At 33.4% G+C, this 16,265-nt stretch overlaps 2 protein-coding genes across 6 annotated transcripts; both read left to right on the top strand.

Annotated features, from left to right (window-relative positions):
* The first annotated feature begins 6,328 nt into the window (after positions 1-6,328).
* On the top strand, positions 6,329-9,512 carry LOC133696680 (SHUGOSHIN 2). 5 transcript variants are annotated; one of them, XM_062118931.1, is made up of 13 exons: positions 6,329-6,586; positions 6,889-7,085; positions 7,199-7,236; positions 7,339-7,447; positions 7,540-7,563; positions 7,658-7,726; positions 7,835-7,876; positions 7,963-8,059; positions 8,141-8,198; positions 8,299-8,373; positions 8,486-8,560; positions 8,688-8,747; positions 8,874-9,512. In XM_062118931.1, the coding sequence occupies exons 1-13, from the start codon at positions 6,541-6,543 to the stop codon at positions 9,181-9,183; spliced, it is 1,200 nt and encodes a 399-aa protein (XP_061974915.1). In that variant the 5' UTR covers positions 6,329-6,540; the 3' UTR covers positions 9,184-9,512. The 5 variants fall into 5 exon arrangements, with proteins under 5 accessions (XP_061974915.1, XP_061974914.1, XP_061974913.1 ...); XM_062118930.1 differs by having other exon boundaries at positions 8,871-9,512; XM_062118929.1 differs by having other exon boundaries at positions 8,673-8,747.
* A 4,524-nt stretch (positions 9,513-14,036) lies between these two features.
* On the top strand, positions 14,037-15,322 carry LOC133696821 (uncharacterized). The gene is made up of 2 exons (XM_062119099.1): positions 14,037-14,197; positions 14,317-15,322. The coding sequence occupies exons 1-2, from the start codon at positions 14,147-14,149 to the stop codon at positions 15,037-15,039; spliced, it is 774 nt and encodes a 257-aa protein (XP_061975083.1). The 5' UTR covers positions 14,037-14,146; the 3' UTR covers positions 15,040-15,322.
* Positions 15,323-16,265: the final 943 nt, after the last annotated feature.

Genomic DNA, 16,265 nt, shown 5'->3' with positions numbered 1-16,265 from the left:
ATGTCTTTTACAGCGACAAGTGGATGTATTAACTTCATCAATAGTATGACTTACACCTACATGTATAGTCTTCTCCTTCAAGACAACATCATGTAGGTTTAATATCTCTTTTAAAAAGTCAAAAATTGTATGACATATCTCGAATCAATAATATGCATAATAACAAGTAGGTTTATCGTCATCATCAATATTATAAAGACTAACGTAACAATTATCAAACCTAATATGACACAAATAAAAGTCATTAATCAATAAAAAAATACAATATTATTTGTCAAAACCTATAAAAAAATAACAAATACTTATAACATTTTAAATTATATATCCATATGGCTCATACTCTATAAGAGTGGCAGCTGCACGTCATGCAAGTGCAATTATACCCCCAGCTCAACTAACTTGTGTTTCTTTTCAAAACAATACATACATTGAATTACTATTTTTTTCTATGATTTTATATATCTATATTAAAAAATTAAAAATATTTTTTTAATTATAAAAACATTTTTTAAAACAACAAAACAGCTAAACATGCAAATGTCCCGACACTGTATTATGTGATAGCCCTCGAGCACGTTATTAATAACGGCAACAAATTTGCTGATGATAGCGCGGTCAGATATTTCGGCTGGCAAGCTTGATTACTTGGACAAACTCCTAAGATGGAGACACTTCGCCCAATTCAACAATACCCTTCTTATCTTGCTCGAAACACCGAGCGATGATAAATTCCATCACATCCCCAGTGTTTTCGGTGGTAATTTAAAAAATAGGTTTTAAAAGGTATTTTTAATTATAGTTTTGAGAAATTTATAAATAATTTAAATTATTATAAGATGAATTTTTACATATCAAATAAATAAAAAAATATTTTTTTAACTAAAAAACATAAATTTTAAAGCACATTATATGTAAGCCCCGGTGCAAAAGACAACAACCATACTGGGCATTTGGTGGTTCCCCACTGAAATACTATCTGTCTATAATTTAAATTTTTTTATTTAAAATTATTTTTTATATATTTTTATTCATAAACTAAAAATATCATGGAAGACAATCTTTTATCAGTAATCGAATAAAAAGCAGATGCTATCATTATAACAAGCTTCTTAAAATTCAAGGTGATCATGGCTAAACCTTTCAATCATTTCTCGTGATCTGCTCATCCTCCTAGTGATATATAAAATTGTTTAGGAATGTAGTGTAAATTGTATTTTTAAAAAATTTAATTAATTTTTGTTAAAATTTAATATAATTTATATATTTTAAATTGTTTTGATATGCTGCTGTCAAAAATAATTTTTTAAAAATAAAAAATTATTAACATATATTATATATTTCAGTATAAAAAAATTATTTAAAAAATAAACATTATCACACTGTTAAATATTCTCTTATTCAACCAGTCACCAGACCAGGGACGGTTGAGCTTCTTCCATCCTTCGAAACTCCATGGCACCTTTTTTCACGTCATTTTAATTATCAACCTCGGCCAAGGAGCATCAGAAACTTCGGTGGCTTTTCACTCCGAGGTTAACAAAAGTGTGGAGATTAAGGATTAGTTAACTAACACAACTCATGTCTTCACTTTTACAGACAGTGCTTTCAATTTTTCACCTCTTTCCCTGTCATGTTGCGGTCTTCCATTTATTTCGGTGCCCTGCACTGTGGAACCAAACGCAGTGATAATATTGATGGCATTCGACCACTGATTTTACGCTGAAAATTTCTTCGTGAGGTTAAAGCTAGCTGCTCTAGTAACGATAATTATGCTCCTTGCCATTAGCCATCGAGCAAGGGAAGCTAGTTAAGGAGTGTAATGATAAGCATTAAGCACAAGGGTTGTTTTCTCTGCCTTTACACGTCATACATGTTTGAAATTCTATGAATTTAGAAATTTTAATTGAATCTCACGTTAAAATCATATAATTTTAGATGCCGGTAATTTAATTTTAAATATAATTCAATATCTAAAATTAATATAAAAATAAATCAAAATTTAATTATTTGTTTACCACGCCAGATACAGGATGTTAATATTAAAACTGTTTACCTCTGTTTTTTGTCAGAGACATGTAAGTAATTAAAAAGAAGACGGTGAGGGTAATATAAAAATTATATATATTTTTTTAAAATATAAATTCAATTTATTTATTAATTAAATACTATGATTGAATTCAAAAACATGATTGATATTGATGTGATATCAGCAGAAGATTCTTCACAAGATCACCGTTGAGTTTATGATATCTATCAATTGAAAGACACGCTCACACAAAGTTTTTTCTCCCGGGAAAATAGTAAAAATAAAATACACGGACCAGAGTAAATTTTTAAAGAAATATATGGATTAAAATATATTTTTAATAGTACATTTTTTAATTTTTCACTGATTATTTTTTCCCTCAAGACATGGATGATAATCAGCAATTGACAGCCCTCGTGACTAGATAAGACTAGAATAACCTACTTTCTTTTCTAATAAATCACAAAAGAAACCAAACGATGACGAATTTCAATACGTTTCTCATTGGTAGGCTTATAGCGTGTTTGACAGTATAGTTGCGGATGTTTTTTAAATAATTTTTTGTGTCAAAATAGATGTCAATGATATTTTTTTATTTTTAAAAAATTATTTTTGATACCAGCACATTAAAACGATCCAAAACATATAAATTATATTAAATTTTAACAAAAAAAAATTAAATTTTTTAGCAACGCAGCCACAACCACGTTCCCAAACATAGCCTTAGAAGAGGGGAAGAAAACGTATACAGAGCAAAACGGCTGCTTTTCAATTTTCCTGGGTGGAATAAGAAGAAGTAAGCTTTACAATTTATCTTTAGGATGCCTGTAACTTCTTTTTTTAAAAAAAAAAATAAATTTGGATCAATTTACTTACATTTTAATTAATTTTATAAGTTTTAAAATTAATAATTATATATATATTTATTAACCTCTAAAAAACTCAGATTTATAATTATTAAAAAACAAACTCAAAATCTAATACAAGTACGGAGATATAAAGCTAGCTGTGCTATGGATAAAAAGAAGAGAAGACTACAAGAAGGGATCCATTGACCTTTTGGGATGTGCAAAACCAACTTTCACTTGCAAGGTATAAATGCTTTACGTGAGGTTGGCTATGGCTAGAGATGTCCTCACAACTTTTTATATGCCAAAAATAAGTGCTTTAATTTTTTATCTTTTCTGCCAAGTTTATGTTTTAGGATTTGTTTCAGCTCCAGGTATAAAATACATAGCATTCACGTACGGGTTTATTTGGGACTCAGTTAAATTTAAAACCTTAATTAGTTCCAATTAAAAAAAATATGACTGATATGGTATGTCTCGATCAAAAATTCATATTAATTTGTGATTTAATTGACCTTGTCAAAACTTAATTTTTTATTTAATAATTTTTTATTTATTCAAACAACATCATTTTGATTATTAAAAAAAAAACAGTCAAACAAGTTGACACTCCTGTCACATAACTTAAATCTTGTTTTTTTTATATACTTTTATGATTGCAATATACTAGTTTCTTGTGTTGTTATTTGGGATGTGAATTGAAAAAAGATGAACTACGGGAGCAGTATGTAAGCTAGGTGATTTATTTAAAATCTGATTTTGATGCACAAAAATAGTATTATGGTTGAAAAAGAAAAACATTTATCTTTTAAAAGAATCAATCTTATGAGTAAAGTTCTCTTTTCTTCGCCTAGTATTCACGGCCTGCGTTAGGCATGGCCGCTACCTTTGTAGCTCCACAGGCCTCACATGGCGGAACATTTTTTTCTAAACAATTTTCCAACCCAAAACAGTTCTTGTTCAAGTTCTGTAAGCTGAAACACAAAAGGTTCAAATTCACTTTAATTTAGTCCCTACAAAATTAGTGAAAAGTAGGCATAGCCGCAGCCACTACCTCTCTTTTCACGGAAAACAAGTCAAATCTCGACATCAAACCCAGCAGGAAAAATTGAATTGAAACTACAATCATCATGTTGCCATCCTTTCTCTACCCGTGAGCTTTCACTTCAACCTTCTGAATTAGATTCACGCCGCGATTCATATCTTTCACTGGTCTTGTTTTTAACTCCATCTTCTCTTGTGATTCTTTTCCCTCCTCTGTCGTCTGTCGTTTCATGAATTCCATTTTCAAAGAGATGGACGAAGGAGGGAGATCAGAGTTATTATCGATTTGTATGTGTGGATTTCTTGAAGAGTATATTGCAAGTTGCTCTCATGATCCTCTCATCTAGATCCTTTAAATTATTTTTTTGTTGTCGTTACTTTCTACTTCATAATTGAAGAATTAGAGTATATGTTTATCTCAGACAGACAAAGGAGTGTGGATATCCACGTGTATTTTGTCTCCACAGCAAGAAAAGCTGCAACGCATTGCCTCGAGGTGGAGAAGTAGACAAGAAAAACGCCAGCCGAAGTTTATATTCCAAGAATAAATGCTCGTTTTTTAAAAGGGCAACTGACGGAAGAGATAATATACTTTGCATTTGTCAAAAAGTTAAAAACAGAAAAAAAAAAACGAGAATAAAATAAATTTATTTTTTAAATAATTTTGAATCCAACTTTTATAATTTTAAAATATGAAGTATAACTCATGTCTTCGTCTCTGCTATTTAAAAACAGTAACTGAATATCATCTATAAGTTTCATAAGTTTCATGACAATACCATGCAATATAGATCATAGATAAAAATAAATAATTGAGGTGTACAGTAAACCCATTAATTATCAAATAATGACAAATATAATGTGATAATATCTGATAATGTTCTAGTGTCAATACATATGGTAATCGTTCCCTGTAACACGATATTTAAATTAGTGTTTTAAGAATGAATAAATCTCGAATCATTTATCACTTTTTTGGAAAAATATAAGAACTCAAGGGCAAACGCGAAACTTCAAATATTATATACTTTAATGATGATGTAAAAGGCAAAGCAAAATAGAAGGCAATTTAGGGGGTATGAACTAGGAAAAGGCCCTCCCTAGTTCTGTAGCCCTAGCTTTTGATTTCCGGAAAGATTGTGATAATCATCCAATTTAGATTAGGAATTAGGGTATAGGGTAATTCGACGCCGTACGAATCCAGGTCAGTAAAATGCTTTCCAGTTCAGAAAACAAAGTTGGCCCATTTAACACAGAAAGGAAGGCGGTCATGATATGACAGCCCAGTCCAAGAATTGCTTGACCAACATTGTCCAGTGTCCGCTACAGGTGCGTTTCTTGATTTGTTTTTATATTTTTAAAATTAATATTTTATTTTTATATTTTTAAATTATTCTGATACGTTGATATCAAAAATAATTTTTTAAAAATAAAAAATATTATTTTGATGTATTTCTATATGAAAAACACTTTGAAAAACAATCACAACCACATTTCTAAACATGTCTGTTTAGTTTTGAGAGGTTGCGGTGTAAGGTTGGTTCGGATTTGTTTAATATGAAACATAGGATGCATCATAAATATAAACATTATTTATTTTTGTATTTAAAATATATTTTGATATATTTTAAAAAAATATTTATTAAAAAAAAATATCTAATTAGATATTTTTTAATGATTTTAATATATCAATGTAAAAAAAATTATTTTAATATATTTTTAAATAAAAAATACTATATACCACATTACCAAACTTATATACCCAGCAATCACTAATTCAATTTTAATGCACCTAATTGAGTTTGGTTTTCTCATAATAACTAAAAGAAAGAGTGAATTATTTTTCAGTTCTAAGTGACAATAATCTCTTGATATTACAAAGAGATCACATGCTGAATTTCTGGCAAATTAGGTGCATTAAATTTGTTTACACATCATTTTAAAAGAAACAAAGTTAACCACAAACAATAATATTTGTGAGCGTTAGGTATTCGTAGACTAATCTATACACATCAAAATTAAACCCACCTTCTTATTTAATCAACATTCCAAACAATTTTCACCATCAAAATATATATCTTTTTATTTGATTATAAAAAGAACATTTAAGTCAGTTATATATTGATTAAAACTAAGTTTTTAAAATAATAAATATTTCACATGGATCTACAGTATTCAAATAAATAAATCCCAACACCAAAATAGTAGAAAACTTGAAAACTATATATATATATATATATATATATATATATATATATATATATATATAATCCCGAAAACCTAAATCTTGCTGAGAAATTATTGGATCCGTTTGGCACAAATAATAAAACGCCACGTGGCCTACTCAACGCATTCGATTTCACTCAATTAAACGACAGCCAGTCACCTTTACCCCTGGGGCGTGGATGCAGGTTCAGACAGCGAATTCAAAAATAAAACTGGCTCCCTCCCAAATTGCCAAATACATATTTCCATTTCTACCCTTCATTTTCCCTGCTCTCCAGTCTCCTCCATTTTGACCATTTCCCTCTCTCACGAAAAATCGATTTTCTTGGAGAGAGAAACACAGAATTAGGGTTTATAGAGAGAGAAAAATAGAGATAAATTCTAGGGTTTTAGCTTATGGAGGGTGTTCCGGTTCTTGACACAGAAAACATTAATGTTGCAGGTACTCTTTCCTTTCTCTCTGTAATCTTGTTTCATTTTTTTGTGTGTAAAATTTCGCAAAATCTCTAATTTTTTTTATACTATTGATGAATCTTTATGCGATATTTATTCGATAAAATCGATTTGTTGTGTTTAATTCAGGGCTTTTATTGATGTTTGAATTGCGAATGGTTAGAAAAACTTAAAAGGAATTGTGCATCTCTGTTTGATCTCTGAGAAAATTAGTAATGATTCAAATCAGAGTTGGTATTGCTGTGTATAATAGCTTAAATTGCGTGATCGATGAAATTGGGAATGTGTCAGGTGACAAAATAAAGGGAGAGAAACTGGAAAAGGGGTCTTTGGTTGGAATTGCGCAAAGGAAAACGCTTGTTGACATTAACAATTTTCCTGCGCAAAGGAAAATGCTTGCTGATATTAGCAACATGTCACAGCGAAACCAATATGGGAAATCACAATCTGTTTTAGTTAGTAAAGAGCATGTTGAGAAGCTCCAACGGGTATGTTTTGAGTGTTTCAATATCTAGATGTACATGTATTGATGTGTTTTCTTGAGTATTGATTAGAATTTAGCTTATTGGTTTTTTTTTCCTGTTGAATATTGTTGTCACAGGATATCATGGCATTGACAAAGCTTGTTGCAGATAGGAAGTATCCTTTTTGTTTTGATTTTGTTTGTCTTTCTTTCCCCTAATTTTTGTTGTCTCTTGTTGGTGATTTCTTGTTCCATTTTTTCTTAACTTTGGTCAACAGTAAAATCATCGAGTTGAGTGCAATTGAGTTGCAGAAACTGAGAGTCAATTATCAGCAACTACAGCAACAGAATCTGCAACTTGCCCAAACAAACAGCCAGATGTTAGCAGTAATGTCATGCACTAATCAATTTCTTAATCACATTTAAATTGCATCAAATTTTGAGTCCTTGTGAGGCTAAATTATTCCCTTAAAATGCAGGAACTAAATGCAGGTAAAGATAAGGTATTTTTTTATGTATGCAAGCCATTGGATTGTCATGCTCAATTTGCTGTGTTGCAACGTTTATGTGGTAACTATTTGGTTCATCTCTATTCAGCTTAAGGCATATCAACATGAGTTGGGATGCAAGAATGGCCTGCTTAATGCCAAAAAATTGGAGCTGAAGGTATGTTTAACTGCTGTTCCTTTTGCCTCACTGTTGAATACGTTCATCAAGTTGCTGTCACCTGTCAGTAATATTGGCGACGGACTTCTAAAACCCTCTCTGTTTTAGGAGAAAACAAAGAAAGTTAGAAGCCAGAATATGAGAAATGAGGTATTTGAGCAAGTGACCTCAATGGAATTTATGGGAAGTTGGTGTATCCTGCATAATATTTCATCCTGTTTTGTCATTTCTTGTAGGTTGAAACCATCAAAGGTGACAAGGCGGCGCAATTCTCTCAACCAGAGGACAATAAACCTTGCAACACAAAAAGGAAACGCCAATCAAAAGTTCAATGTAACTAGTATGCTATACATGTATTCAAAATTTTAGAAAGTCTTTTATAAAGCCAACTTTTTCTATATTGGTTCCGTGCAGCTTTGGATTCCAGTGCTGTTAAATCAGGTCAAACTGAAGAGAATGTTGAGAAGAAGAGGTTTGTATTGCAATTACTCTATCGCTGCTTGAAATTTGACATGCTGAGTGATCTAGCATTTCTCTAGAGTTCTGAGTTTGCATGGTATTTCTCTTGACAGTGTTTGTTTGAGAAGGCAATCTGCTATGTTTAAATCTGGAGAAGAACCCACTGAAAAGAACATTGTTACAAAGAGGTTTGTTCTGACATGATCCAGAATCCTGTATGGTTTTATTTCACAAATGTCGCAACGAGTTATTTTAGTTTTTCTCTAAAGTTTTAAGTTTGCTTAGTATTTCTCTTGACAGCGTTTGTTTAAGAAGGCAATCTGCTAGGCTTAAGTCTGGAGAAGAACCCAATGAAAAGGATATTGATACAAAGAGGTTTGTTCTGGCATGGTCCAGAATCCTGTAAAGCTTTAGATCACAAATATATTTACGAGTGATTTTAGTTTTTCTCCAAAGTTTTTAGTTTGCTTAGTATTTCTCCTGACAGTGTTTGTTTGAGAAGGCAATCTGCTAGGTTTAAGTCCGGAGAAGAACCCACTGAAAAGGATACTGATACAAAGAGGTTAGTCCTGACATGGTCCGGAATCCTGTATAGTTTTAGTTTGCAAATGTCTTTTGATTTGAGCATTCTAGAAATAATTTAAGAGAAATGAAGGATTTGTACACGCTTTTATGCTTGTTTCAGCAGGATATGTACAGGAAGGCAATCCACTAGGGTTAAATCTGAGGATCAAATACAAGAACCAGCTGAAAATTTGTTTCAGACAGATGATGCTAAATTTCATATTCCTCCATTACATGACGATCCAGTGCATGAAAGTTGTCCTACATCATCAGTTCCATCTGTTAAAATTGAATCTGAAACAGGGAACAGTGTCCCTAGATTTGAAACTCAAGAACTGCAAAGGACATCCTTTCGGCCCACACGTCGAGCAGCCGAGAAAGTTCAGACCTACAAGGAAATTCCACTTAATGTTAAGATGCGAAGAAGTGAGTGAGTTGAAGTTCTACCTTTCATTTTGTTGCGGAGCATGGCAGAGGAGAGGATATGTATGCAAATTTTCTACGTTCTGCTCTTTTTTGGCCCCCTGGATGTTGTGTCTGGAGGAAATCTATTTCACATGCCGACCCTGTAAATGTTCAAGCTACTGTATTTTCTTTTATTATGGTTCGAGGTCAGTTGATGATTAGGAAGTGCACAAAATCAGTCTACGTTTAGTTCATCAAGTATTTGAGGTGGACCTTAACATAAGTAACACATTTATGTGCAATTTTACATTTCTTTCCCTTTCCAGGAAAAAGAGACCATATCAAACTTCCTTCTAAATGACTCTGCTGCATCTGTCATGTATCATTTTATCTTGTTCATATCTTTTAAATCACAGAGTCGAAAGAACATCATTGCCAACAGCTACCCATGTCTAACATTTGTGTCGCTGTGATCCTGATTTTAATCTTATAAAGCAGAATGTTGATGTTGAATACTTAAATGCTGTATTTACTAGAAATAGAAATTGCTGGTGCTAATGTCGGTGTAGCAGTACGTGCTGGTTAATGAAAGTACGACCTGGCCCCAGCATCTCGGTTCCCATTCTCTCCCATAAATTTTGCTTCCTTGTCTATGATATTGCAGACATTAAAACTCGTTTCGTAGTCTTCTTCTTTTTTTTTGATTTACGTGGGGTGTCCGGGCCAGTTTACGCGCACCACGACTATTTCTCACGACCCGCTGGACATCCTGCAAGCCCAGGAGCATGTAAGGCACCGCGGGGGTGACAGGCGTACACATAGAGGATCGAACCCGGGACGGGGGCGGAACAAGTCACACGAATTGACCACAGCAGCTAAATCCTCAAGTGCGGGTACACACGAATACTCGAACCCAGAACCCACAGGCAGGGCAAAGCCTGCCAAGGCCACTGAGCTGCAAGCCTCGTGTGTGTTTCGTAGTCTTCTTATTTGTTAGGGTATAGGCTTATTTTGCAAAGCTGTGAAGCATTTTTTGTAATTAGAATAATTAGTTATACAATGGCATTCATGACATGTTAGTAGTTTATTTCTTCCTTGATGTACATGGATTCGTATGACCCATAAATCCATGTCATTCAATCATTACTGGAGTACAAACTGGCACCATTTGACACTTGCTGAGGCCAGGAATTCAAACGGCTCGGAAATGGTGATATGGGTGTCGAGGAGGAAAAGTAAATTGGAGAAACAAGAGTAAGGATAGGATGGGTCTGTTTTTGCGGTTGAGGGTGAGAGGTTCGTAAACGTTTTTTAGAAAAACAATAAAAAATAGTTTTTTTGATTGAATTTTGTATATAATTATACTGTATTCAACTACAAAAACAAATATACTCTGATTAGAATAACAATTAGTCAATAAGATGGGTTTAGTGTATTGAAGAGACTGTTTGGCGCAAGGATTGAATCATCATTCATTTTGTTATTTTTTGAATTTTTTTACTTTAAATTATTTTTTGTGTGTTTTTGGGTAGTTTTAATACGTTGTAAAAAAAAACAAATTTTAAAAAATAAAAAATATATTATTTCAATATATTTTTAAATAAAAATTATTTTAAAAAATAACCTTTACAACTTTGCCAAACACCACCAAATTAATTTATTTAAATTGATGAACAACCTAGATTTTCTTTTGATCATATCTGATCTTGGAACTTGGATGAAGGATTCTAAATTTCTAACCATTGATTAGCAAAAATTGAGTTTGCTTTATTGCTGTGCTATGCTGGACTGTTGGAAGACAATTTCTAGTAATTTTTTTTCCCCATCCTTACTAATTATCCAATTACTATAGTACTTCGGTGGAGCAAAACATATATAGGTTAAAAATAAGAAATCTGAGCAAAGAAAGGGACCCAAAAAAAGGAAAATCGTGACGTCTGGGTCCGGCAACTATCACACCGTCTCACATGCAAAGAGAAAAAAAAGTAAGGTGACAAAAAGGAGCTGATTTAAACGTCATTTTCCACATCTCCAAACCGCGTTTGTGCACGAAGAGGGAAAAGGAAATAAATAATTAGATTCAAAAAGGTTACTATTATAGATTTTTTATATATATATAGATGGAGGGAACTTTAAATTCATTTCTTTTTCTTGATTTTAGAATTATTTACTAGATATATACGTGTCAAAGATCTTGTGTTTTCTATTGTTGTCCCTGGAGATTAATTTTTCAATGAAATTGTACACTAATACTTCATGAAAAATTACGCATGCCCTAGGAAAAAATAGGAAAGGTTTAACGTTAAATTTGGTCATAATTAATTATTGTTTAAATACAATTTATATATATAGGAACGGCGACCTTAATGTGTTCATATCATACACATGGAACTTCTGAAACCTCCGGTCAATGATGGATATATATATATAATGCCCTTTTACATATCATGATACACACAAACCACAGTGGACTTTACCGCCTCTCTCCTTCCATACAATTCTTTAGGTAACATGCAATTAGTTGTTCTAGTACTTCTACCACGCAAGACCCGATGAACCCTAAAATGACAGTTGACCAATTCTCATCATTTCAAATATGTTGAAGCTGTAGATGGTTTTCTTGCACCGCGCGCTTGAGACCCCACACCACAAACCTAAAGGACAGATACAGTATGCTGAAAATGAAGTTGCATGCATGATGCATGTATACATGTGAGTGAAATGCAACATAACGTGTAGGTGCGACAACAAAGCAAGGCATGGATTAATTAGATTTTTGCTCCTAAATTGTTCGTTCTTTTAGATTGGTCAGATTGGAAGCCGCTTATTCCTTTTCCCTTTCAAGGATAACTTTACTGTCCAAGACGACACGCATGAAAGAATTCGAGACCCTACCGTTAGCTCCTTTGCCACAACAATTTTTTCGGTTCAGATTCTTTTGCTGACTGTAATATTTGTGCGTGCGTGCGTGCGTGCGTGTGTGTGTGAGAGAGAGAGAGAGAGAGAGAGAGAGAGATGCATGCAGACATGATTTCAAGCGGGATAAGAAAGAAATAATGGTTTAGACGTTAAGTTCGGATATGATTCCAAGTGGGATAAGAGAGAAAGGATGGTTTAGACGTTAAGCTGTAGTCTCTGGCAAGGCAAATTGTGAAGGGTCGTGTCAAAATATGAACTGGATCAAAATGCTTGCTTATATAGTTAGTTTCCAACTTTCCATGCTCCAGTACTGTAGTTTGATTAGGCTAAAAAATGTGGTTGCATTGATTTATCTTGATCGTTGCTGATGGGAATGAAATCATTCCCACGATCTTTTTGCCGAGCTCTTTTGATAGACCCTATGATCTAAAGTAAAGTAGAGTTGAGCGAACATTGTTAGAAAAGTATATATTTACATATACTAATTATTGAGGAGGGGAATTCACTTTTCCCTCCTCACACAGTTTTCTTCAAAACAGGGTTTTTTTTTTTAATTTATTTTTTAATAAAAGTTTATTTATTCTAGTTTTATGTAAATTACGAGTTTAACTAGTTAACTTGAGTTTTTTTATTTATATTTAATCAATTTAAAATTAAACTTTATAATTTTTTTGGTTTGTATTTTATGAGATTATCTTTATCTTATTACTTGGATCATAAATTCGATAGATTAATCCGGATATTTTTTGTGGCTTTTATTTGATTGATTTTTTTTAGTTATGTCCCTCAACATAAGATTTGTTGGGAATTGAGCTTCATTATTTGTTTTAATTTTTTTTATGGAGTTATCACAGTCATATGAACTAGATTGTAAGTTTGATATGTTAACCTGAGTTGACTCAAGTTGTTTGATTTTTTATATTTTTTTAATTGATTGTTTTTCAATTTCATCATTCAACATTGAATTGATTAAAAATTGAGTTTTATAATTTGTTTGAATTTGATTTTTATAGGGTTATTCCTATCCTATGATTCAGGTAGTGAATTTAATAGATTAATCTGAATTGACTAGGTCAATATAATATGTTTCTGTCTCAATATTAAAAAAAAATGTTATATTAAATTTTTTTTAATCAAATTATATTTTTAACAATAATTCAAATTATCTTTAAATTTATCAAATTAACTAAGTCACCTCAAGTTAAACCCAAGACAATTGAATTTTTTTTCTACTAAAAAAACACGTTAAGAAGACTTTAATAACTCCTGTAAGAGTCAAAAAGAGAAATATAAGCGGGTATACACTTTCAAAGAAAAAAAGTTTAAGATCAGATAGCTTTAATCATTCGTCATGGTGGACTTCCCCTTCTAGATATCACAAAATCTGATTTGAAGATATACCTTGTACATCTCAAGTCTCAGAATAAACTCAATCAGTACCAAATCAATTCGGTGGCAGAGAATTTTTTCATTCGAGGTAAAATGAGGAGAATGATGCTGGCCCTTTTAGCTTAATTAAGAATTACAAAGAGGCTAAAGGGGAGGACATATTTTTCTTAATTGGTTGTAAAATAGTCTGCAAATTGTTTATTGCTCTCATGAACTGTATTTTGATGATTGTTCTATTTAAGGGGACAGATCAAGCACTTATTTCAGCAACATCTTAAATTTTACTTTCACTTCCACACGTGAGTTCACTGTGCTTACCCTCTGCAGCTCTTTTGTAGTAAAAAAGAGGGGCTATATCAGCCACTTTTACTGCTGTTTACATTCCCTCCTCAAGTAGCAGCAGCGGTCCTTTGTGTATATAAAATCTGATGGCACAGAGATTTTACCTGCCTTTTCTTGAGGCAATTTCCATGGTTTTGGCCTTTAGTGTGTATTTTGTCCAACCGCATGTCCCATGATAGAAAATAAAGCAAAAGAGAGAATAAAAGGAAAGTAAACAGAACTCAACTATCTTGTTTACCTAGTAAAATATTCAGGTCCTATAAGAAGTTGCCTTCTCTCCCATTCTCTACTTCTCTCAAGACATACATCCCTTCAACTGATATAGACAATAAATAAAGAAAAATGGAAGATCACTGCAGTCTTCTTAACTGGTCATGCTTCTACCAGGATGAGGTAAGGCTATCAGCATGTATTCTTGTCTATTTCTTGTTACTGACCTTGTTCAATTCTGTTTCTTGTACTTGTTTTCAGACTAATGTAGGTGTTTTTAACTTCTTTTTTACTGACTGCAGGGGATTGAAGACATAAGGCATCATCTCCTGTATACTACAGAACTTGAAACAGCAATTGTATCGGCAAAGGAGGAGATAGCAAGAAGAGAAATTGAGATATTCCACCTCAAAAATCTTTTGAGCAGGACAGTTAAGGAAAGAAATGACGCCCAGATACAATGCCGGAAACTAGTTTTGGACAAATTATCCTTCGAGCAACAACTGCTGCAAAATCAGCAGCAGCAGCAGGAAATGCAGCAATTGAAGCAAGAATCTGCTTCACTCGCTATAACTTACAGCAGTGAAGATGAATCCAAGGCTACTGATTCCAACAATCACATCAGCTCTCCTGATTCTAGCAAAGTCATTGTTCCCTCGCAGTTTAGTGACCCAATTCCTCAGCAACCATCGCAATCATCACTTCCAGATGTGATACTTAAGTTAGCAGCAGACAAAGCACTTCCAGAGAAAGGGAAACTCTTGCAGGCAGTGAAGGAAGCCGGTCCGCTCCTCCAGACCCTTCTCCTGGCTGGACCACTCCCTCAATGGCAGCACCCACCTCCCCAATTAGACTCCATCGAGATCCCACCAGTAACCATTTGTTCCCCAACATCTCGGCTAATACACGAAGACTCTTTCAACAGTTTCACTTCTTGTTTGAGCAAGAAGAGGGATCGAGACTTCGGCGAACGTCCTGATTCTTCTTCACCTGCCACCAAGTATCAGAAAGTTGTCCTCCATTAACCAAAACCTTAGTTCTTACACATAGTTCTCTAGTACTGTGGTGCATCCATCCTTTTCATTACTGTTAATCATGACAAGGAAAGCAACTGGAAACGGATGGCCTAGCTATTATGCATCAGTTTGGAATTTGTAAACTACTTTTGTCTTAGATATTAATGATTCTAACTTCTATGGAAAGTCAGATGGAGACTAGAGTACTACTGTATAATGTGAAAATGGGTACTGAATTCTCCATGTTAGCTGGAAAATTTTGTATCAATATATTGCTTTTCTTTCACACAAATTTTGCAGCAATCTTTGCTCCATGTAGCCAAATTTTGAGTGGTGCTCATGCTATTTCCTCATGCTTTTGCTTTTCGGGTTAAATGTTACAAGTAAAGAAATGATGTTAAGTATGACAATGACTAGTAATCATATAAATAATTTTTTCCCCTTAGATTTTTTCCCTTTCCATGAAGCACACCAACCATTCATGGTGAGTACTGTCCGCCATTATAAGTGCATCTAATTAGACCCACTATCATGCATGACCAACTCTTTGAGCTGGACCAGTTAAAGAGCAACAACGATATCAACAAGACCCATCATCATCATAAACTTTACATTAGCTAAGAAATTATTTACCTAACTAAGCTAAAGTTCCCGAGGAGACTTTTTTCTCTGGCATCAAAGGCGGGGAACAAACTAGAAATTAACGTTTCTTCGTCGGAGCAAAGCAATATTCCCAACCATATTATAAGGTTTCTAGCAGATGGTGTCTCTTGACTCAACACCGTATCCTTGAATTCACACAACCATTTTCTTCTCGACATGTATGCCTCGTACCAACCTCCCATTGGCGAGACGAAAGCCTGGTCAGTTAATGTTAAAACTGGGCATGAATTCTTCAAAGCTGCTACAGCCTGCTTTCACATGCAAAGAGAGGTCATGGTCACAGGTCATTGTTTTGCTTTAGACCACTAATGCATCGAGCCAATGAAAAATCTAGGAACCAAATAGATTTCATGGATGTTAATTTTCTGTGACCCTTTATCACCATCATGATGGATTGCACATGCATGGAATTGTATGTTTCTCAAATCTGGTCCCACGCGTTTTGCTAGATCAACTTAAGTTGTAAATTACTGGATAAGACTAGACAAATCCATGGTCTTTACAGCTAATTGAAAGGAATATACACCTGGTCTCTTAACAACTAGACCAAAGCTAGTCTTGAACCATACTTT

This window comes from Populus nigra, chromosome 6 (assembly GCF_951802175.1).
Source record: "Populus nigra chromosome 6, ddPopNigr1.1, whole genome shotgun sequence".
Lineage (NCBI taxonomy): Eukaryota > Viridiplantae > Streptophyta > Magnoliopsida > Malpighiales > Salicaceae > Populus > Populus nigra.
The sequence above is the reverse complement of the archived record's forward strand: the minus strand, read 5'-3'. Positions and strand labels throughout refer to the sequence as shown.